Genomic DNA, 24,004 nt, shown 5'->3' on the forward strand with positions numbered 1-24,004 from the left:
CCCACCTCCTTGTGAGGTTGGCTTCTTGCTGCAGGAGGGAGCCCTGAGCCTTGCAGGCCGGGTCCAGATCGTGGGGGGAGGAGGCAGCTCTGCACGCTGCTGCTCCTTCGCCCGTTCCCCCTGACTGGGGGATCCGCAGTGCAGGAAACCGCTCACTTGGAAGCTTTTCCTGCTGCTTCCGTTGGCCAGAATCCCAGCCAAACCCCCACCCCCAGCTCACTCCTGCGCCTGACCTCCTGCTCAGATACCCTGCCCTCAGTCTGCTCCTATACCCCACTTCCCAGCCAGACCCTCCACTCTCAGCCTTCTCTTGCACCCAACCTCCCGGTCAGACCCCACACCCTCACCCTTCTCCTGCACCCAGTCTCCCCCCAGGAACCCTGCACCCCCACGCCCCATGCATGCATTTTGTCATCGTGGGTGATTGGCTGGTGGTCCATGGAAAGGTTTGCATTGAGCAGGGTGGGCCATGGGTTAAAACAATTGAGAAACCACCGATTTGCAGTTTAGACTCCACTGAAGACCTGGCTGGGATGCAGAGGATGAGGCCCCTCAAAAAGGGTGCTGCTTGCCGTCCGACCCAGCATAATGAAGGGAAGTTAATGGCTCCTCTAGTGCAGTGCAGAATGAACAAATTAATCCACTTTCCTTAGAGGCCATTTTTATTACAGTAGCATGTAGAGGCCCCAATCAATATCAGTGGCCTGTTGTGCTCGGCAGTGTGGATGGTCCCTGCCCTGAAGAGCTTACAGTCTGTGTGGACAAAGGGGAAGGGAAGAGGCAGAGGCAACATGAGATCGCAGAGCAGGTCCCTGGCAGAGCTGGGAGTACAATCCAGTTGTCTTGACTTCCAGTCCTGTGCCCCCTCCACTAGGAAACACTGTCTCCCAGTGCGGCTGAACAGAAAGTGGAAAGAATTTTTTTCATACATGAGAAGAATAAAACAGACCCTTGACATGACCAATCCATGTACTTGTCTCTTGCAGCTTATTTGTGTTTCCTGATGACAGCTCTGGGAGTGACCGCTGGCGCGCACCGATTATGGAGTCACAGGTCCTACAAAGCCAAGCTGCCTTTGAGGATATTCCTGGCTGCGGCTAACTCCATGGCTTTTCAGGTAGGGATGTGGCTGCCAGATGGGATCTTCAGTCTCTGCGCAGTGTTCACCAGGCCAGCGCGAGGGTCTCTTCTGTTTCTGTTCAGTGCTGAAGCAGGGCTGCAGTTATTGTTTATACTCACCATGCAGAGCAGGGGTGGGCAATAATTTTGATGGAGGGGCCACGCCAACATTTTGGAAAGCTGTTGAGGGCTGCACCCTTCTGAGATATCACTGGAGGAGGTGCAAGAGCTGGGATGGAGGTTGGGTGCAGAAGAGGGCTTAGGGTAAGGGATTGGGGTACAGGAGGGAGTGCAGGGGTTGGGTTGTGACCTAGGGCAGAAGGGGATTGTGTTCTGGGGCTGGGGTGCCAGATCTGGGAGGTGACATGGGTGCAGGAGAGGGACAGAGTTTGGGTATTTGGAGTAGGGGGCAGTAGTAGGGGAGTAGCGGGTTGGGGAAGGGAGGGCCTGGGATGCTAGAGGCAGGCTCTGGCTGGAAGACTTACCTGTGAAACTCCAGGCCATCAGCCCAGCATGTTTCTCAGGCAGGCAGCTTGCCCCACCCCTGCACAGGCTGGAGGGCCACGCGCGCGTGTGAATTACTACAAGCTGGAGAGGAGGGAGGATGGTGCTTCATGTGCTATCTGTTATTCAAACAGGCAGCTCCCATTGGCCGGTTTCTGACCAGAAACTGGCCAATGGGATTGTGCTGGGGGGGCGGGGCAACTCCTGAAGCCTTCCCCCGTCCCTTCTGGGCTCATAGTTTTGAAAGAGAAACAGCTCAGCAGCTGCTTTTCTGAGCGGCGTGTGGGTGGGGCAAGGAAGCAGGGAGCCTGTCTGAGGTTCCCTGCAGTGTCCACGGGCTGTATTTTGCCCAGGTCTGAACCAGAACCAGGGCAGACTTGGTCAGAGTGATGGTCCATATTGCCCTGTATCATCACTGAGTGTGTTTAGTACCAGTGCTGCAGAGCACAGTGTAAAACCTCCAAGATGGACAATTACATGCTACCATGCCAATATAATACAGTCTCTTTCTAAACCCAGGCAACTAAAGATTGGCTTATAATATCTTTTAAGCATATTTTTATCTTAATTACTAAAATAACAGCAACAAAACCAAGCTCTTATGGTTTTCATCAGCAGGTTTACAAAAGAAGAATCATTAGCCCCATATTACAGATGGGGAAACTGAGGCCCACAGACATGAAGTGACGAAGTGGCAAACCTGGGAATAGAACCCAGGCCCCCTGAAAACCCATGCATGAGCCACTAGGCCATACAGCATCACTTAACACTCTTTTTTAAAAAAAAATAAGTAGTCCTGTGGCACCTTAGGCCTGGTCTACACTAACAGATAAGATGGAATTAAGATACACTACACAGCTGAAGATGTGTAAGTCAAAGTAACAACTCAAATTTTGGTGCTGTCTACACAGCAGGGGGTTGACAGGAGCACACTCTCCCTTTGACTTCCCTTACTTCTCATAGAAGCAGGACTACCAGCATCTGTGTTTCTTAAACTTTTTAAGACCAAGGAACACCAAACAATAATTTTTTTTTATGAGGAACACCAAGGATTTTTTGTTGAGGGGAAAAAAAATGGTTGGGTGAGAACGGGTTGAGGGGAAATAGTGATAGAAATGTAGCCGTGTTAATCTGGTGTAGCTGAAACAAAATACAGGACTATGTAGCATTTTAAAGACTAACAAACCATCTTGTTAGTCTTTAAAGTGCTACATAGTCCTGTATTTTGTTGAGGGGAAAGTTATTGAGAAAAAAAGGGGTCGGGGGAAAGTTTTATTTGTTTTTTTTTCCCTCAATAAAAGGTAGCCTGCCCCTTTAAGGGCAGCCATTTTGAATTCTGTTGTTCTCCGTGGCACACCTCCGACTACCTCGTGGCACACCAGTGTGCCACGGAACACAGTTTAAGAAACACTGACCAGCATCGAGGGATTCGGTCCCGGGCTGGGGCCAAGGGCCAGGGAGAGAGGTTTGAGGCAGGGAGGCCACTTACGTGGGTCAGTGGCTGGCAAGATGGCGAGTCCTGTCCTCAACTGGCCACTCCCTTCTTGGTGCGGCTGCCCCCAGTGGTCACTGTGCAGTATAGCTCTCCCCCACACTTGCTGCCTCCTGCGGCGACTGTGCAGAATCGCGTCCCTCCTATCAGCCCCTCCCCCTTTCCGTATTATGGTAAATGATCAAATTCCAGGCACGTTCCATTTTCCTTACACAACTAAACCTGGACCTTGCTTTAAGGTTGGATAAGAGGAAGCTGCAAAGCTGCATACAAAATGTGGTTGTGTTAGCTGTTACCATTTAGAAGGAGTTCTTGAACAAACAGATTCACAGACAGACAGACTCACAGACAGATGTCTCTAAAATACACATATAGATAGATAGATAGATAGATAGATAGATAGATAGATAGATAGATAGATAGATAGATAGATGCTTCTGTCCTGGTGCCTCTTATTCATTCTGTTCTCTAAATTAGATAGCCCTAATCTTAACCTCTCCTCCCATTACAAAGCGCACAGCAGAGCTGTTGTTTAAAATGGTTTAGCAAGTGTTTGATTTGATCGTACTGCCCTAGCTCCCAATGGGTACATCTACTCTGCACAGCTATTTTAGGATACCAAAGGTATCCCAAAATAGCTACTCCGCATCTACACAAGCCACCCATTATTTCAAAATATTTTTCGAAATAACGGGCACGCTATTTCACCATCCCTGTAAACCTCATTGCATGGGGATAAAGAATGGCTCAAAATAGCGCGTTATTTTGAAATTTGGTGCTGTGTAGACGCACCAAATTTCAAAATAAGCAAATTTGAAATAGATTCGAAATAAGATATGCCATTTGCATAGTGCGAATTGTGTACCTTATTTCGAGTTTAGGGTGATGTGTAGACACACCCAATATGAGCGCAGGCTGTTTTCTGCAATTCCACTGAAGCAAAGCAGCCCTCCAAAGTGTTGTGACATTGCTGCTTGGTGTGTGGGGCAACAGCTCAATTTCAAGAGTCAGTGGAACAGGAAGCCACTATTCAGAGGAAATTTCCCCCACTTCGTTGCTGTGGACCTGTGTCCTCCTTGGATCCGGGTGACCAGGGTTGTCATGGTTTCAGGGGTTCTTTTGAATTCTGCTTCCAATGCTCCTTCAGATTTCATACCAGCTTCACCTCAGCTGTGGGATCTGTGGCAGGGTCAGCCTCCACAGCTACCCACATGTGGCTTGCCACTGCACTACTCCCCTGCCTCAGTTCCCCCCCAACCTCCCCAGCTGTAGGGACCCTCAGCACCAAGTGCAACATAAACACAAAGCTCCTCCTGGCTCCGCGCTCTCCCATTCTCCTTTAGAGCAGTGACTCTGGGCTTCTCCTCTCTGGGAATTTCCCTTCATCCAGAGCCCTGTCACAGAGCCGGCCTCTTTCCTGCAGCCCTCCTTAGTCTTTCTCTGGGCATCTGCCTGGGACTTACGCTTCTGCAGGGCCTACCAGAGGAACCAGACATTCTTCTGCAACTTCCCTCTATCAATTGCGCTCTCATAACCTTTTGTGGGCATTGCATGACCCCTTCCCAGCTGGGGCTTATAAGTGAACAGGACCATTTGAACTAGCCAATCAGGATCAAATGTCTGGGGTGGAGAAGTAGCTGATTAGTCACAGGCCAGCTGAAACCCTCCTCCCCTTAAAGGGCCAGCCAGTCAGTGACAGGGTGACTATCATGGTTGTCATGCTTCCTGGCCACTGCCCTATGTTACCTACAGGGACAGCAAGTAACATAGGAGGAGCTATAGCATCCCATCATGTCTAATATCTCAAAGTAAACATGTCTCAGCCAGGGCTGTGGATTATGCTTAGCATTTCCGACCTCACGCTGTGTGCTATTGTGACTTGATGTGTTTTGCATAAGTCCTATCAGCCGTAGCAATTTCATCTCTGTGGTCCGAGGTGATTTTTATGCTTGGAGGTGGCTGAGCTGTTTCTCTTGACCATCCATCTTCTAGAATTACTCTTGGGTCACTGTTTTTGTTTCAGAAATGGAGCAGTGCCCGGATCGTGTTTACTTCAACTCCTTTCTTTCACTATGTCCGACCCCGCTGAGTGATATCTCTTCTTATTGAGCTGTGCCACAGTGACTCTGCCACATGGGTTTATTTTGTGCCTACTGTATGAAACAAGCCATGGTTCTAAACTTAACATCCGGCAGTCACTGGCCATTTGGCTCTGATTACTTGCACTCAGCTGCAGCATCTAATGGTATTTCACTGTAGCTCATTTATTTCCTATATCACACACCAATCAGCTAGAACAGTGTTTCTCAAACTGTGCTCCACGGAACCCCAGGGCTTCACGAGACATCTCCAGGGACTCCGTGAGGTTGACAAACTGGAAACATGGATAGGTACAACACATACAATTAGTGGACCACTGGGGCTCTGCATAAATTTTTACGCATGTAAAGGGCCCCGGAGCCCAAAAAGTTTGAGAACTGCTGTGCTAGAAAACCTAGTTTTGTAAGCTTTTCAAGAGCCCCAACAAAGAAATCTGGTCTGCATTTTGCTCACAGGGTTGTCTTCTAGCTGTATGTTCGGGTATGCATTTTACTTTTGTACTTATTACAAATGTGTGCTAATGTTTGCTGCAGTTACATGTAGGACACTATACTTCTTTATCTATCATGTTGTGATTGCAAACAGTTCTGGTCTCTCTTTTTATTTGCCCTTCTATTCTGTCTTTATACATTTTTAATTAGATGCGCGTCAGTTCTTTCGCAGCTCACTAACACTTCCCATTTGGGGAAGAACAGGTTTCTCTAGCTCTGCAAATATCCCCTGTTCTATGCAGAGCCAAGTTAATGTCTTTCACTAAAATTGCTTTGACCTGGTTATCTACTAAGCCAAAAATAACTTTACATAATGATCAATAGTTTCATTTGGTAAAGAAAATGCGCCCTTCCCCTAGGGTCGTTCTTGTAGATGCCTGGCATTTGTAAGTGACTTTGTGTAGCTCCCTGGAGTGTACTGTAAAATTTCAATGTCTCCGAACCTGCCCTTGTAGCAGTCTGGAGGATTTCACCCTCTCTGGTTTCTCTGCAGTGCCACTTGCTTCCAGAGAAATTTGGAAGCAATGCAACTATCTCCATTAGTTCTCAGCCAGACTGAGGTTCAGGTGACTTCATATGCTTCATTTTCACCAAAGCTTTAGTTTTCTTCGGACATCATGTAATAAAGGTGCGACATACAGGAATGCTGCAAAGAGACTTGTCTCTATTTCTTGGTTCCAGTCACCTGGCAGAGGTTAATGTTATGAAAAACTAATATCCTTGTCACATGACAGGAATCGGGACTCCAGTGGTTACTATCACATTCCCGTATAAATGTCACTTTGTCTCACATTACTACAGCAGGGAGACAATGGTCAAGTTTGTGTCTCATTGTTCTTTAATTTTTCTGCTGGAATGGAGGTCAAAAGAGGTTATTTATGTACAGCCAGGGAAGTCTCCCAGATACAATTTCAGCGTGATGAAATTCTCATTTACAGATTTGAGGCAGGTTTTTTTGGCTCTATGGCTTGGTCCCCCTCAGCAGAACTGATTCACCCCGTAAAGTCTCTCAGAAGTCAGCAGCTAATATACAGAGCAAAACTGTCTATGAACTTTGGCAACAAAAGTTTCTCGGTTCACAAAATGTGGCCCTCTACAGTTGTTTTCTTGGACTTACTGCATTTTTCATCGATAACGGTGAAACATAAACTCTATCTTTGTTATTGTCTTGCTCTGGAATTTTCACAGAATTTCCTTGTTGTGCCCTGGAAGTAACTAAGATGGGGAAAGAAGAGGAGGCCACTCCATTGAGAAGTCTCTGTTTAACACACTGCTATAGATGAGAACACAGACTAATCTCTTCAAATGTGGGCACCTAAAATTTGGAGCCCAGATTTACAGTTACGCACCTAAATAAGTGGCCTGCCCTGTTTTCAGAGGTGTTCAGCACCCAACAGCTGTCATTGTAGACAGTGGAAGTTCAGGACCACTGAAAATCAGACCAGTCATGGCATTTTAATCCCTTCCAGTGCCTCATTAAGTGCCCACTCTTGAAAACTCTGGCTATAGAATTTATGCTTGACCCACAGGGCAGGTAAACATGTTAACCACCATTCTTGGCCGTCAGCCATTTAATTGACCTTCATATCTTGCTGGCAAGAATGTTGTGGGAGACTGTATCAAAAGCCTTGCTAAAGTCAAGGTATATCACATCCACTGACTTGCCCATGTCCACAGAGCCAATTATTTAATCATGTAAGGCAATCAAGTTGGTCAGGCATGACTTGCCCTTTGTGAATCTATGTTGACTATTCCTGATCACTTTCCTCTCTTCCAAGTGCTTCAAAATGGATTCCTTGAGGATCCCTCCATGATTTTTCTGGGGACTGAGGTAAGGCTGACTGGTCTGTAGTTCCCTGAATTGTCCTGCTTCCCTTTTTTAAAGATGGGCACTACATTTGCCTTTTTCCAATCGCCCGGGACCTCCCCCAGTCTCCATGAGTTTTCAAAGATAATGGCCGAAGGCTCTGCAATGACATTTGCCAACTCCCTCCACACCTTCGGATGCATTAAAACCCGCCCCATGGATTTGTATATGTCCAACTTTTCTAAATAGTTCTTAACCTGTTCTTTCTCCACGAAGGGCTGCCCACTCCCCGTCCTGCGTGGCCTAGTGCAGTAGTCTGAGAGCTGACCTTGTCTGTGAAGACAGAGGCAAAAAAAGCATTGAGTACGTCAGCTTTTTCCCACATCATCTGTCACTAGGTTACCTCCCACATCCAGTAAGGGTCCCACTCCTTCCCTAGCCACCCTTTTTCCTACCATGCCTGTAGAAACCTGTCTTATTAATCTTCACATCCCTTGCTAGCTGCAATTCCCATTGTGCTTTGGCTTTCCTGATTACAACCCTGCATGTTTGAGCAATGTATTTATATTCCTCCCTAGTCATCTGTCCAAGTTTCTACTTCTTGTAAGCTTCCTTTTTGTGTTTAAGCTCACCAAGGATTTCACTGCTAAGCCAAGCTGGTCGCCTACCATATTTGCTTTTCTTACTGCACATCAGGATGGTTTGTTCCTCCACCTTCAATAAGACTTCTTTAAGTGCTGCCTGCTGTCCTGGACTCCTTTCCCCTTCATGTTAGCATCCCAGGGGATTCTGCCCATCAGTTCTCTGATGCAGAGGGAGTCAGTCTGATTTTCTGAAGTCTGGGGTGTGTATTTTGCTGCTCTCCTTTCTCCCTTTCATCAGGATCCTGAAATCGACCATCTCATCATGATCACTACTGCCCAGGTTGCCATCCACATCTACTTCCCCTACTAATTCATCCCTGTTTGTGAGCATGGCCCCTGGTTGGTTCCCTCAGCACTTGTACCAGTGATAGAAATGTAGCTGAGTTAGTCTGGTAGTTAGTTTGATCTGAGCAAGTGGGTCTGACCCACGAAAGCTCATCACCTAATAAACCATCTTGTTAGTCTTTAAAGTGCTGCATAGTCCTGTTTTTTGTTTCACTTGTACCAGGAAGTTCATAGAATCATAGAGCTAGAAGAGACCTCAGGAGGTTCCCAACATTCTCCAAAAACTTCCTGGATTGTCTGTGCTCTGCTGCATTGGTCTCCTAACAGATGTCAGGGTGATTAAAGTCCCCCATGAGAACCGGGGCCTGCGATCTGGAAGCTTCTGTTAGTTGTCTGAAGAAAACCTTGTCAGCCTCATCCACTTGATCTGGTGGTCTATAGAGTACACCGATCACAACATCACCCCTGTTGCTCCCACCTCTGACCTTTAACCCAAAGAGTCTCAACAGGCTTTTCTCCCTCTATATACTGGAGCTCTGAGGAATCATATTACTCTCTTACATACAGTGCAACTCCTCCTCCTTTTCTCCCCTACCTGTTCTTCCTGAACAGTCTATACCCTTCCTGACAGTGCTCCAATCATATGACAAAAGACCGGTGAGTGAAAACCATCGTTGGCTTTGCTGAGCCTTAATTTCCCAGCCTATCTGTGGGCAGTTTTTGCTGGTGCTGAAGCTATGGGTAGCTGAGGAGTTTAAAATTCTGTTGAAGCTTTGCTTTGGTGATAAGCTACTGCAGTTTGCCGCATCTTGGGCCCCATCCTGTACGGTGCTGAACTTGTGATGAGTTCAATGGGAGAAGAAGGTAGTTGGTACCTCACACGGTCTGACCCATTCTCTGTGCTGTGTTCGTTGCTAGATAGGTTGATGCTTGTGAGCGGTAGGTGGAGGATGATGTGTGGGATGGTAAAGAGAAGGCACCATCATTGGGTTTGTGAGCACCACAGTGATGTTGGCTCCATTGCTCAGAACTCAGAAATAAGCCGCCATCCCCCAAACGGCATCTCTTGCAGCAGTTTAACAGCAGCGTGGTTTGTTAGAGTGGGAGTTACCTGTTCCCAGGCCAGATGCTGCTGACTCTGAGACCTGCAGGGAAAATCATCTTCAGAAATATTCTCTGAGGAGTTCTGTCACGGAGATGAACTCCTCCTAAGCCACTGATCTGCATAGCTACAGGGAAAGGGGATTGGATTTCTTTCAGCTCTAGGTTCTGAAAACTTGTGAATCTGCATCCTGAAGAAGAGGAATGTCCATGCGGAAAGGGATGTGTTGTTGTGGGCCTGTAGCTGCTGCAACCTCCCAGTATGGCTTATTGAAAATCACTAAGAAGCACAAGATCAGGGCAGATTTGTTGAATGTCTCCTTCAACTCAGTTAGACGGACACTGTCTGGATTTCAGCACCACCAGTGTCTCTCACCTTTACCTGGATACATTTGATGCACCTGCCACTATGGGAGGTTATTCTCTGACACTGAGCAAATTGTGACTGCCCATGCCTGGGGAAGCATGAATCTAGATCTATACTTCACAACATGCCCCATCTCTATAATGGGCTCCATAAAACCTCTGGGCTGCGTCTAGACTGGCATGATTTTCCGGAAATGCTTTTAACGGAAAAGTTTTCCGTTAAAAGCATTTTCGGAACAGAGCGTCTAGATTGGCACGGACGCTTTTCCACAAAAGCACTTCTGCCATTTTCGCGATCAGGGCTTTTTTGCAGAAAACAAAGCTGGGCTGTCTACACTGGCCCTTTTGCACAAAAGTTTTGCACAAAAGGACTTTTTGCCCGAATGGGAGCAGCATAGCATTTCCGCAAGAACACTGACAATCTTACATGAGATCAGTGCTTTTGCAGAAATTCAAGTGGCCAGTGTAGACAGCTGGCAAGTTTTTCCGGAAAAGTGGCTGATTTTCCGGAAAAACTGGCCAGTCTAGACACAGCCCTGGAGTCCAGCAACTTTAGGAGAGGCTGAATCCATATCTGAATGTTGTGGAGACAGGGACACCCTGAGCTCCTCAGTGCTCCAGGAATGTAGTGTCCTAAAATCCTTCCGACTCTGCTTCCTCTGAGGATGGAAACCCCTAGAGGAAGCAGCAGGGTCTAGTGAACCCCCCAGTGGGTTCAGTTCCTGATTTAATCTGACATGGTTTATTTTTCTTCGCTGATTTAGAGAACCATTCTGTGGTTCAAATATATGAGCATGTGGCTGGCGGGTGGTGGGGAGACAAGGTGCTACCAAAGTCATTATGCCAACGCTCTATTTCCCCCCTCTTGCTGTCTGTACAGAATGACATTTTCGAGTGGTGTCGAGACCACCGGGTGCACCACAAGTACTCGGAGACGGACGCTGACCCCCACAATGCCTGTCGTGGCTTCTTCTTCTCCCACATTGGCTGGCTCTTTGTCCGCAAGCATCGTGATGTCATAGAAAAAGGCAGGAAGCTGGATTTCACCGACCTGCTGGATGACCCTGTGGTGCGGTTTCAAAGAAAGTAAGTGAAGGTTATGGAACTGCGCCCGAGGGGGGTCTGAGCAGAGACGGGTGGGAGAGATGCTCTTGGTGATATGTTATTTTATACTTTCCTTTTCTTTCCTCCCCAGCATGCCCTTCCCTAAACTTGTTTGGAAATAGTATCCCTCCCCTCCCCGCCCCACACACACCGTTAACCTGTGGGGTGCAAGGATACTGGTGCTGCAGGCTTTTACTCCCAGGCCCCCTTGCCAGAGCAGATGGCCGCATTCTTACCTTCCTCTCTTCCCAAACCACCAGGAAATGATGTCATAAACCCCTCCCCCCGACCGCAAAAAAGCGTGTGCATCTTGAACCTTTAATTGGGTTATATCACTGCCTCCAGTAACCATGATCTTCAGCAGCAGCCTCACTGGGGAATAAAACACATCCTTCTGTCGGAACTATCACCAACTCAGACCACAGGTCCAGCTGAGCTGAACTGCTGCCTCTCCCAGTACCTTAATTCCTCTGTACAATGAGAGGCCGTCAGCTTGGCCTGTTCAGTTAGTACAGACCAGACTGCACCTTCCCCAGTCCATTATCCTCACTATGGTAGGGGATACTGATCTGGATGCTTCTGCCTGTGTTGAAAGGAAAGCTTCATTTCATTGCAATTGGTCCTTGGGCAGAGGGCTGGACTCGATGACCTCCTGAGGTCTCTTCCAGCCCTAGGATTGTATAATTCTATGATTCTGTGTTTTCTTTGATTAGTCACAGCCCAGGGTGTGATGCAATATTCCCAGCAGTGAGTGTGTGCACAGGAGTGTGTGGCCCTGAAAGTCAGACAGGATCAATGCTGTTTGGTAATGAGGGTGTTATTTTTGGACGCCACTGGGAAGAGGGACCAGTCAAGCCAAGTCTTGCCTTGTCTTTGCTTTGCAAAAATCCCCAGAAAGGGCTGAATCGGTCCCTGGTCAGTGGGACTGCCCCAAGGACACTGACACAATGCCTTGGTCTTTTTGGAGAGCAGCGGAGAATTCCACGGGACTTTTCAAAGTCCCCTTTGTTGTGTTTTTGAGTTTCCAACACTGGCTCCTTACCTTTGCTTGAGTGAATCATATCCCGTCTGGGACCTCACTTATATAACTGTGACAGAAGGTACGTTTCTGTGCAAGGAAGATTGTCTTGTCACGTGGCAATGCTTCGGATTTGTCAATTCAGATTTGGATTATTTAGTCTAGTGAATTTAGTTTAAATGTTCTTTTTCTCAGGAACACGAACCTGTTATGTCAACAGGAGTTTGTTCTAAGAATGGAAACGTTATTGTTTAGTTCCTGACAAACAAAGATGTCTGGTAATAATAAGGAGAAACTGTATCTCTCTAATGGGCCAGATTAGGAGACATCCTTACTCGTCTAGGTCTAGTTCCACTGTCAGTTACATGAATGTAAATCTGGAGCAATACTATTAATTTCAATGGAGCTATTCTACCTTTACACTGGTGTAACACAGAGCAGTACTTGGACCATTGAGTAGCAACGTACCCCCATGAAGAGTCAGCGCCATTAACAGCAATGAGACTACTTGTGTAAAGCAGTCGTACATAACCAGAGATCTAGGCCCCCTGAGGGGCTGTGAGTAGGTTTCAAGGGGTCTGCCAAGCATGGCTGGTGTTAGACTTGTAGGGCCCAGAGTAGAAAGCCAAAGCCCCACTGCGCAGGACTGAGCCTGGGCCCCAAGCCCCATTACCTGGGGCTGAAGCCAAAATCTGAACAGCTCTGTGGTGCCCATGGGCAATCGCTGAGGGCAGACACAGGGGACCATGGGCCACGTGACCCCCTCCCAGCCCAGGGATAGGCTAAAACAACCTTCCTCCATCTTAGGCCTGTCTCTCCCTGCTCTTGTTTTGCCCCCACCAGGCCTCTTCCCCCAGCCAGTGTGTCTTGGGGGACTAAGAGGGCCGGGAGTCTGATGCCGGCAGCAGGGGTCTTCCTGGTGGTGAGTGCCATTCCCTGAGTAGCTCACCGGGACTGCAAAGCAAGCTGGGGCCATGTTGCTCTGCTTCCCCCATGCTGACAGTGAGTGTGGGGGGAGACCCCTGCTGTGGGCATCAGGCCTCTCCTGGACTGCCCTGAGGCTCTGCTGGCCAGCCTCTTGCCTCTCCCACCCATGGCATTTGGGGGCATAGGCCCCTTTGTGTCCCCCATGCCTCAACCTTGGGGGTGTCCCCTGTGGTCCTGAGCAATTCATAGAATCACAGAAGATTAAGGTTGGAAAAGACCTCAGAGAGTCATATAGTCCAGGGGTTTTCAAACTCTGGGTCGCTGCTTGTAAGGGCGAGATGCTTTGTTTACCTGCGCCTCTCAGGTACAGGCAGTCACAATGCCCATTGGTGGTGGATCGCCGTTCCTGGCCAATGGGAACCGTGAGACGTGGTGTCCTGCCCCGCACCACTTTCCGCAGCTCCCATAGGCTGGGAACAGCGACCTGTGGCCAATGGGAGCTGTGATTGCCTGTAGGTAAACAAAGCATCTTGCGGCCAGCTAGCAACTTGTCCTTACAAACTGCAACCCAAAGTTTGAAAACCCTTGATCTAGTTCAACCCTTGCTCCAAGCAGGACCAATCCCAACTAAATCATCCCAGGCAGGGCGTTGTCAAACAGAGACTTAAAAATCTCTAGGGATGGAGATTCCACCCCCTCCCTAGGTAACCCATTCCAGTGCTTCACCACCCTCCTAGTGAAATAGTTTTTCCTAATATCCAACCTAGACCTCCCCCACTGCAACTTGAGACCATTGCTCCTTGTTCTGCCATCTGTCACTACTGAGAACAGCCTCTCTCCATCCTCTTTGGAACTTCCCTTCAGGTTCCAAAGGCTGCTATCAAATCCTCCCTTACTCTTCTCTTCTGCAGACTAAGCCCAGTTCCTTCAGCCTCTGAGCCAGGATCCCTTTGCCTGTCATGCTGAGGACAAACTAGAGGCCACAGCTCATTCTCTAGTGCTGAGTCCCTGTGTGACCAGGCCTACTGCTAGCCAGGCCTACCTGTGGCACCTTTAAATTCTCTTGCCCTGATTTTGTTTAGTCTTCAGCCTATTCAGCAATCCTTGGCCTGTTCTCCATCTGGTAATATTGCAGATTATCTTCTATCTGTCTCTCTTCTTTGTCTTTCTACCTTTAGGTCCTCTTTGCTGCTCCTCTATCTGGTGGACCTAGAATTACACCACATGGCTTTCTGGTTCCTTTTCTCCTCCTCTGTCACATTTCTGCCACTCATCCTCCTTTTCCCTCCCTCTCCCTATTTTTGCCTCCCTCCTGGCTTAGTTTAGCATTCTGCTTAACTTCTCAATTTGCATGATCTGGTCAGATCTCTAACATAGGCCATAGGCTCTCTCACAATAATTCTTGCCCTTCACTTCTGCTTGAACTAGAGCATATCCTCTAATTTTCTTCTTCCTTTATGCACAAGTTTGTGCCTTTGCCCTCTGAGTAGTGGAAGTGAAAATAAACACTGTGCTAATGGCCAACATGCTCATTGTGCTTCAATACCAAGATATCAACAAACATGAGAATTCTCCTCTCATTGTGTCTGTGCTAATTCCTTAGCATCAAAGTTCTCAGTACATCCTAGTGCAAATCTCAAGTGTTTAACAAAGCTAAGGACATGGGACCGCTGCCAGTGCAAGGTGAGGTTTACTAGGGAAATCCATCAGTGTGTTGAGATAGAACTTTGTTACGTATTGTAATGAAGTCCTCTTAGGACTTTTATTCACACAGTGGGGAGAGAATGCCTGTATTCCTGCTCCAAAAGCTGCGGTGGCGCTCAAGAAGAATCTTCACTGGCAGTTAGGGTAGTAGTGCCTTTGACACACACAGTTGAGCCAGCTGATGTACCTTAATAGTCATACAGAGCATAGGGCAAGTTGTGTTTGGTGCATTTCATAGAGACCGGTCCCGCTTGCAAAGCTGGCAGCCAAAGTGGAACTTTCCCAAAGTTCAGGGGTACTCAGAGAGGTTTGCTCTGTACGGTTTGATCTCCAGCATTTTGATCGCTTATAATTTATGGCTTTGAATATTCCTCCCTGTCATAAACCCCTGAATGACTCAGTGCTTTTCCCCTTTGAAACACAAAATAAGCAAGTTATATGTATCTGGAGCTTCCCCCACTGCATTCAGCCTTCCCACGGCCTAGCTGACATTACCTGTCTTTTCCCTGTAGGCAGATTAATATTGAATGCAATTTTCATTCTGACAGAAAACAGCTGCAATTTTATGGTAATTTTCCCCCTTCGGCAAAGTCGTTTAATTATTCCTCTTAGTCAGCCTGTGCAGTTTACCATTAAAAGCTGACACATCTTCCAGGTAGCCTATTGACAGCAGCTGACAAATAGGCAAGGAGAGAGCTGAAATCAAAGTACCCACCGCTCCACTACTAACATTCTTGTGGAAGAACAGAAAAACTCTTGACATTTAACAAGCAAGTATTAGCTTGGCTGCTCATAAGTAATTAATCTTCACACATTTCTTTGGAGAAGGCTGTTGGAAACATAATTGCAAAGGCAAGAAAGGAAGAGGGGAGGAAACAGGCTTTTAAGAAAGAAAAATTGATTTTATCTCTTTAGTGCAGGGTTGTTTCTAGAAACTTTCTGAGTGTTCTCTGTGGTACTAAAGCAGAAAACTGCACTTGAAGGTAAAATTGAAGGCAAATTGCATTTACTTTAAATAATGCCATTCTTAAATGAGTACAATTTTTGTGCAAAAATAGATTAAGATCCCAATGGTTGGCTGCAGCTAATATCTACTGTGACGCTATTTGTTTCAGTTTAGGAAACCAACCAGATTTTCTCTCTGCTGTGGTGAGTTGATAATCTGCAGGGCTCCCTATCAGCGGCAGTTCCTTTTCAGTGAAGTTGGTTTTGGTATAATAGTGATCGTACCTATCTTGTATACAGTGCTTCTCATCCATAGCTCATCTTATCTCCACTTTACGCATGGGGAAAGAGAGACATGGAGTGGCAAAGTGACTTGCCCTAGGTCATGCAGCAGGCCAGTGGAATTAAACCTAGACCTCCTTAATGCTAGTTCCATGCTCTATCCACTAGGCAACAGTTAGTAGCACATAGGGCCATCAGAGATGAGTAAAAACTGCAGGGTTCAGCACCGAGGTTACATCTACCCTGCACACTTATTTCAAAAGAAGCTATTCTGGAAGAAATACTCCAAAATAGCTTATTTTGAAATAGCACGTCTACACTACAGAGAAGCCTCAAAATTAGTCCGAGGCAGGCTCCCCTAATGTGGATACGCTATCTCGATTTAGAGCCCCAGGAGTCACTGGGGAGTAATCAGTTTGAATGGCCCTATGAGGAGCTAATTTGAACCAGCAGTAGTAGAGCGTCCACACTACTGCTATTCCAAAATAGCTCTTTCGGAAGAGGCGTTTTTCCTCATGGAATGAGGTTTACAGATTTTGAAATAAGCCATCCGTTATTTCAAAATTATTTCAAAATAACAGACTTGCTGTGTAGATGCTCACATTTTATTTTGAAATACCTGTGCTGGGTAGACTCATCCCCAAGTGAGTAACCAGCCCAATAGCCAGTGAAGTATACAGATGTATTTCCTGGTAAATAGCTCTAGACCAGGGCTACTTAAATGGGGCCTGTGTTTTGTGAAGTCTTGCCTTAATCTTTGTCTTCATGCCCATCAGTGTGACAGAAGCTATTTGCATATGTAAGCGGGGGAATGGTCCCGCTCTTGTGGGGAACTTTCCTGGCTTCTATACACCCCGGTGAAATGAACCAGCGAAAGGATCTGAGTCCCCGCTCCCACTTCCTTTACCCCACGGCTCCCTGATCCTGAGGGCTCCCCCTCCACTCTCCTGAGTAGCAGAGCCCTTGAAACCCCAACAAGGCTGGGCCCAGGTTTCCTGGGGCTTAATCCCTGACCTTGTAGTCACTAGGGGCAGGAGTTAGGGTGTCCCCACTCCGAGGTGCTCTCTTTACACTGCAGGCCTTCTTGGCCCAGTGATCACTTCATAAGGTTCAAAGCAAATACAATTTATTAAACATCAACTGATTAAAGAGAATAGAATAAGAAACAATGAGAATGGTTAAATGGGAACACACAGCCCTGCTCTGTAGCACAGGGACATCAACACAGCAGTCTGCAGAGTGTAAGGACAGTTCACAGTCTCTTCCTTAGAAGCCCTGGATGTGCTGCAAGGGGCTGCAGGCTGGACACGCTTGCACTGGCAGTGACCACACAGCCTCAGTCTCTAAGTGGCCAGACCCCTCTCCCAGTCCAGAGCCTTTCCCCACACTTTGCAGGTCCCAGTAGCTCACCACATCCAGCTGCAGGCTGTGCTGCTTGGCCAGTTCCAGCTCCTTGTGTTGTTTCTCTGTTCCTTTTGGCTTTCTGAGCACTGCCAGTCTGCTGCTCAACACAGGGTCTGCACTGCTTGGCCTGTCTGTGTCTGGTTCTGTCGCTGCAGGACTTCTTCTTGTTCTCCTCTTTCAGCTCTCTGTCTTTGCAGGACCTCTTCTGCACACAGCTTGTTTGTTCAGAGCCAGAGCCAGAACAATCCCCACTTACAACCTGTCAGTCAGGCTGAGCTGGAGTGTTGACTGCTTTCCATTGTCTCTGGGATCTGTCAGTCTCATGAACCCTTCCCCTTCTGAAGCTGGTAAACCAAAAAACTCCCACAGAGTTTTAGTAAGGGGTAACAGTCCCCTTACACATATACAGGTCTCGATTCAACTTTGGAAGCCCCAGGGGCCATAATGATACTCAGCACATGCCGAGGGCCGCAACTGAAGTGTGGTTGCATGTACATACAAATATATATGCACAGGGCTCAACAAATCCGCATATCTACTCGTCTGTGGTGAGTCGATTTCAGCTGGTCGCCCCATTCACCAGCGGTTCACGCATGCGCAGTGTGGGTCTCGCGCATGCGCAGTGCGGGGCTGGCGAGTGGTTTTCGCGGCAATCGTCAAGCCCTGTATATGCAAATATATGCAAATAGCTTCTGTCACACTGATGGGCATGAAGACAAAGATTAAGGCAAGACTACACAATACACAGGCCCCATTTAAGTAGCCCTGGTCTAGAGCAATATTTATCCCATTTCTACCCATAGAACAGCACTTTTAATGAGCAATGACAGTCCAGGAATTTAACTACTAAAATGCATATGAACAGAAGACCATTATATTGACTCACCATTATGGAGCGTGTTCCCAATGGAGACCATGTTCAAAGGATCCTACCCATGGACTGTGTGTTGAGGCCTGCGTAAACCCAAACTGCACTGCAGGCCGTGTGTTGAGTAGCCCTGCTCTAGACAATGTTTGGAGAAAAGGAGAAGTTACAGGAACTTTGAAAATATATTTTTTCATATAATATTATTATTTATATTATAGTAGCACCAAGAGGCCTTGAATGAGCTCAGGGTCCAACGGTGCAAGCCTCTGTACATACACATAGCAAGAGACAGTCCTGCTCTCAAAAGCTTGCCATCTAAATAGACTAGTAGGACAAATGAAGACTATTATTCCCATTTTACAGGTGAGGAATCCAGGCACAGAGAGGAGATATGACCTGCCCAGAGCCACATAGGGAGTCACAGACAGTGAATCCAAGTATCCCGGATCCTAGTCCAGTTTAGTAACCCTCAGTCCCCCTCCTGTCGCAGTCATGCTGTTATTCCAGTCCCTTTGTTTTCCTGTAGGTACTATAAGAGTTCCGTGGTGCTCATGTGCTTTGTGATCCCCACCCTGGTGCCCTGGTACATCTGGGGGGAGAGTCTGTGGAATTCCTACTTCCTTGCTTCTATCCTTCGTTACACCGTCTCGCTGAATGTCACCTGGCTGGTCAACAGCGCAGCTCACATGTACGGCAACCGGCCCTATGACAAGTACATCGGCCCCCGGCAGAATCCATTTGTCACTTTAGGAGCAATTGGTGAGTACCCAGCAAAATGTTTCTCTGACGCTTTAACTTGGGTTATTTTGTGCTTTGTCAACCTCTAGCTCTCAGTCAGATTCACTGCAAACAGAGCAGCCACTAGTACCGTGTGCATAGTCAGCAAGCCGGTCCTTGGTGCTTAGTCCTGGGCAGGATTTAGGCAGGCTAAGCACAGTCTGTGAGCCAGATAGCTGGGCAATTCCTGGGCCATGAAGTCTGGCATCCTAAGTAAAGATTCCCTTGTGTGTTTATCACACCTGAGCCCGGTCTCATAAGAGACACGAAATTAAATCCATTTCACCAACTGGCCATGCCCTCCCATGGCACTCAGTTATGAAACAATTATTACAGTTATGGCATAAAATGCGGCTAAAGCTTAGCAGCAGCAGTGCCCCAAAACCGTCGTGGGCACTGTACAAATCCATTGCTTCTGGCCACGATTTTCAAAAATAAGGGCCTGAACTTAGGTGCCTGCAGAGAAGATTCTTAAAAGGCAGAGGGGGCAGCTAGGTTTCCAGCCACCTACGGAAATGGAGTGTTTATCTGCCCTTTGTGCCTCTGAAAATCTCCCCTAGTTCATGTATTTAGGTGCCTAAGTAACTGGTCTGATTTGAAGAAATGTTGAGCACCCGGGAACATCTGTCGATCCCAGTGGGAGCAGTTGGATATGCTGCACTCTTGAAAACCAGCCATTTCTATTGCTTCCATTGAAGCCTGTTATATTCCATGAGATTCTTAAACTGCTCTCAACACTTTAGTGCCTGAGCACCCGCCAGATGTGCATTAAGCAACATCACTACACATCTGGCACATATTGTTTTGCCCTCTCATCCTCTGCCCGGAGGGACAAGTGTGTGCGCAGTGATGTGCCTTGTATCCTTCTTGCTGTGTTTTTAGATTAGAGAAGATCAGAGAAACATGCCTTGTAAGTGGAGTGGAAAGTGATGAGGTTTGCGATGGCCCATAATTCCTTGGGGGAGTTCATTCCATGTCTCAGACAGACCTCCGCAGAAACGTCTGTCTGCTTCAGACAGGCTTTTCTCTTACGAGAGTGCAATTGTGCATGAGGGAAAAGCGTCCGTGCCAATCTAGACGCGCTTTTGCCATTTTCGCGAGCGGGGCTTTTTTGCGCAAAACAAATCTGAGCTGTCTACACTGGCCCTTTTGCACAAAAGGAGCAGCATAGTATTTCTGCAAGAAGCACTGTTCTTGTGGAAATTCAAGCGGCCAGTGTAGACAGCTGCTTTTGCGGAAAAACTTGCCAGTCTAGACACAGCCTTACTGTCCTGGGTCATGGAAAATAAGGGCTGAGATCTTGTACTTAATTTGAAAATCTATGGGAAACCAGTGCAGAGAGTGGAGGGAGAGGTCTGATGTGTTTGTCGTGGCGTTGTAGCCTGTATGCTGCAGTGTTCAGAACTAGTTCACTCCCACGCCCACGGCCAGGTCTTCATCCACCAGCACAGGACAGTTTCCTAGCCAAAGAGAGAGATTAAAAAGAGTTACTCACAGATGCAACTAAGTGAGAATTCAGAGAATTCTCTAAGTGATCCAAGAGTACTCCTAGACTATAGACTGAGCTGACCATTTGTGGGTGTGTATCTTCAGCCAATGAAGACTGGCCCATACCTGCAAGCCCTTCAAGATGCTTTCCTCTGCCTACTAGCATCACCTCTGCCTTACTCAGCTTCAGCTTCAGTCAGATGTTCTTCACCCATGAGCTGATCTCATCCACGCTCTAGGCCATCTTGATGGTAGTGCTGTGTCCATGTGTGAATATGGTTGCATGCCGATGCTGAGAAGGATTGAAGAGAGAACTTGATCCTTGTGGAACTCCACATGTGAGTGATCTGGTAGTCGAGGTGCCGTTTCCCTTCACTACTTATTGGATGGATCCCTCCAGGAAGGGCTTAAGACATTTCAGCACCTTACCCTGAATCCCTGCATCTTTCTCTGGTGAGACAACAGAATCTCAGTCAACATTGTAGGATGCTGCCAAGAGGTCCGGGAGCATGAGAATGGACGTCTCTCATCTCTGTCCATTGGCAGGAGAAGATCATCCAACAATGCCACTAGAGCAGTCCTGGTCTACAAGCTTGGAACTGCAGGTCTGCCAGTGGATAGTAGTTGTCTTGGATCAAAGCATCCAGGGTGGGTTTCTTCAGCAATGGTCGGACTAGTGTATGTTCGAAAGAGGAAAGGAAGTTTCCTTCTTTGAATGAGGCATTGACTATGTCACTCAGGAGTGACACCAGTTGTTCAAGACTCTTTCACAAGCCAGGAAGGGCACAGATTGGATTCACAGCTCTTAGACTGAGACTCCTTTAAGGTGTCCAGAACTTCTTAATGAGTTAACTCTGGGAATGCAGGTGGGCTATTGGTTGGTGGGTGGAGTGGATCCTGGCTGGTTGAGAAGGCTTCTTAATGGTGCGTGATGTTTTCAGAGAAGTGGGGTGATAGTTCCATACAGCATCCAAAGCAGGTTTGAGTCATTCAGGATTAATGTAGCTGTTTAACATCCTGGATGATTACTTGGGATGGGATTTAACAGCCACAATGGAGGCTAATAGGAAGTTTTCTTGGCTTGTAGTTTAGCTTTAGCATAGGCTCTGAGGAATTCAGTATATTTCAGCACAGGGGGGTCAGTAAACCCCAAGATCTGTGTGAGCAATGGGGAGGATAGGACTGTTTGCCAGTGGCGGAAGCCATTGTAGAATGGCAGCTAGGTTCTCGGCCTCCCGTCCTGTGGATGGAGAGCTCTTATCCTTTGGCAGGCTTTGGAATTTGTTGGAGTCCATGAGTCTTCATAGCTGAATCAGGTTCACAGGACCTTCTTATTGTCTGAATACGGGAAGGTCTCCGAGTCTGACCACTGCCTTCATGAGGTGATCATCTAAGACAGTGTCTGGGTTGTGAGGTCCTCCATTTTGCCATCTAGGACAAGAAACAAGTCCAAGGTTTGACCAGTCAATGTGAGTTGGAGCAGAGGTGGTGACCCATTGAAATCCTAAGGTGCTGACGGGGTGGGCATAACCCACGCTAGAACAGGAGGGGTGAAAACCATGTGAGCAGAGGAAGTCCCGCCCCTTCAACCAGACTGGGCATGCTCCATGTGCTAGGGCAGTATAAAAGGCCAGAGAGCAGCTCAGTCTGGGCTGGCCAGCGGAGAGGAAGGATCTCTACACAGAGCTTCAGTGCTGCTACAGCCCGCCTACCCGACAGAGGGGGCTGAAGTTCCAGGAAGCTGCCACAAATCAGCCCCAATGGAGACCCAGGGAGACGCTGCTGCCAGGGAGCTGGGAGACCCAGCCGCCACATGGGATGACGCCCCAGCCAGACCGGTAGGAAGCGGCCCAAGGAGGGTGCAGGAGCCACCTCTCCCACCCAGGCACTTTTGGCGTGTTTCAGCCGGATTCTCTGCCAAGAGGGAGTGGTAGGCAGCCCCACTGCTCACAGGGCCCTGGGCCGGGACCCAGTGGAACAGGGTAGGCCCAGGTCCCCCAACCGGGGCTATTAGGCTATACTACCCTCAAGGCAGGAAGGCGTATTGACTTGGGCTGTTAAGCCCTACTGCCCTGAAGCAAGGGTACTCACTGAGGGTATGTCTACACAGCTAAGTTATTTCAAAATAACAGCTGTTATTTCGAAATAACTATCCTAGCGTCTACGCAGCCATTCCGTTATTTCGAAATTAATTTGAAATAGCAGAGGGCTTATTTCGAAATTGGTAAAGTTCATTCCATAAGGAATAGTGCCAATTTCAAAATTGCTATTTTGAAATAAGCACTGTGTAGATGCTTGTATCAAAATAGGGGGCCTCCAGCCCTTCCCAGGGTGCCCTGCTGGCCGCCCTGGCCACAAGGCAACTTCTGACCTAATGCCCTGCCGGAACTGGTTCCAACCAGCATTAAATGTGATTCAATGTCCACTCAGTGTGGACACGCTATTTCGAAATACAAAAACGCTATTTCAAAATGCATTTTGTGTATAGACGTGTTATTTCGAACTAAGCTATTTTGAATTAACTATTTAGAAATTAGATATTTCGAAATAACGCTGTAGTGTAGTCATACCCTGACTCTGTCTATTAGGCCATACTACCCTGAAGCCAAGGAGGCTGAGTGACTAAGGCTGTTAAACCCTACCACCCTGAAGTAAGGGTGCTTGCTGACTCGGGCTATTAGGCCTTACTACCCAGAAGCCAGGAAGGCTTATTGACTTTGGCCCTTTTTTCCCGGAAGGGGCAGGCTGACTTACGGACTTAGAGTTGTGCAGGGATAAAGAGACTTATGGACCAGTGCGACGGCCACAACCGCACCCCGGAATAGCCCCATTCCTGTGACGGGATGGGCAAACGCCACCACAAGAGGGAAGTGAGGGGATGAGTTTGGGGGCTTTGGCATCTGTAGCCTTGTCAATGTGCATTGAAATCTTCTAGGCATTTCACCACCATCTCCGGCAAGGAAGGGGCCAGTGAACTTCTTTATGAATCATTAATCTGTGGTGGTCTGTAAACGAGCATAAAACCAATGTTAGCTTCGCTCTGGTTTCATCTGCTAGATGCAGGAATTCAAATAAAACTGAGGCATCTCTTTTGCCTTTGATGTTTGCTGAGAAGGAAAAGGTGGGACCACCTGCCTTCGTGTCCTGTCCCTACATCTGTGATGTACTGAGTATCCTGGAGCGAACGAGGTGTCCTAGCTCAGGGCTTGCTGCAGTGTCCTCCAGCCAGGTCTCGAGCATGCAGGCTATCCTGGGTGCTTTGTCACTGATGAGGTCGTATATTGATTCGCGTTTATTCTTGGCAACTAATCTTGCGTTGATCATTAGCAGCATTAATATGTACTGCTCTCTGCTGTCTGCTTCTGCCCCTGTCTAGTTAAGGGTCCTGTGCAGTGTGTTGGGGTGTTTAAATGTCAGAAATCAGGTTTCTTATTTCTGCTTTTCCATTTCCTTGGACAGTCCCTCCCATTTGAACAGCAATAGGTGATGATGTAGATGTCGCCATGGGTTGGAAACTTATTAAAAATGTTGCCCTTAGATACTAAATATGGATTTAGGCTCTTCCTATGAGGTACCTA

The 24,004-nt window shown here is 47.6% G+C and overlaps 1 protein-coding gene across 1 annotated transcript in view; it reads left to right on the forward strand.

The window, feature by feature from the left end:
* Nucleotides 1–24,004, forward strand: part of SCD5 (stearoyl-CoA desaturase 5) — a 76,198-nt gene that overhangs the window by 46,718 nt on the left and 5,476 nt on the right. The window contains exons 2-4 of the mRNA XM_006110901.5: nucleotides 987–1,117; nucleotides 10,790–10,995; nucleotides 18,688–18,920. Coding sequence (XP_006110963.1) covers nucleotides 987–1,117; nucleotides 10,790–10,995; nucleotides 18,688–18,920 — 570 coding nt within the window. The remainder of the gene's footprint in view (nucleotides 1–986; nucleotides 1,118–10,789; nucleotides 10,996–18,687; nucleotides 18,921–24,004) is intronic.

The sequence above is a fragment of the Pelodiscus sinensis genome, chromosome 4 (assembly GCF_052426305.1).
Source record: "Pelodiscus sinensis isolate ZL-2025 chromosome 4, ASM5242630v1, whole genome shotgun sequence".
NCBI lineage: Eukaryota > Metazoa > Chordata > Testudines > Trionychidae > Pelodiscus > Pelodiscus sinensis.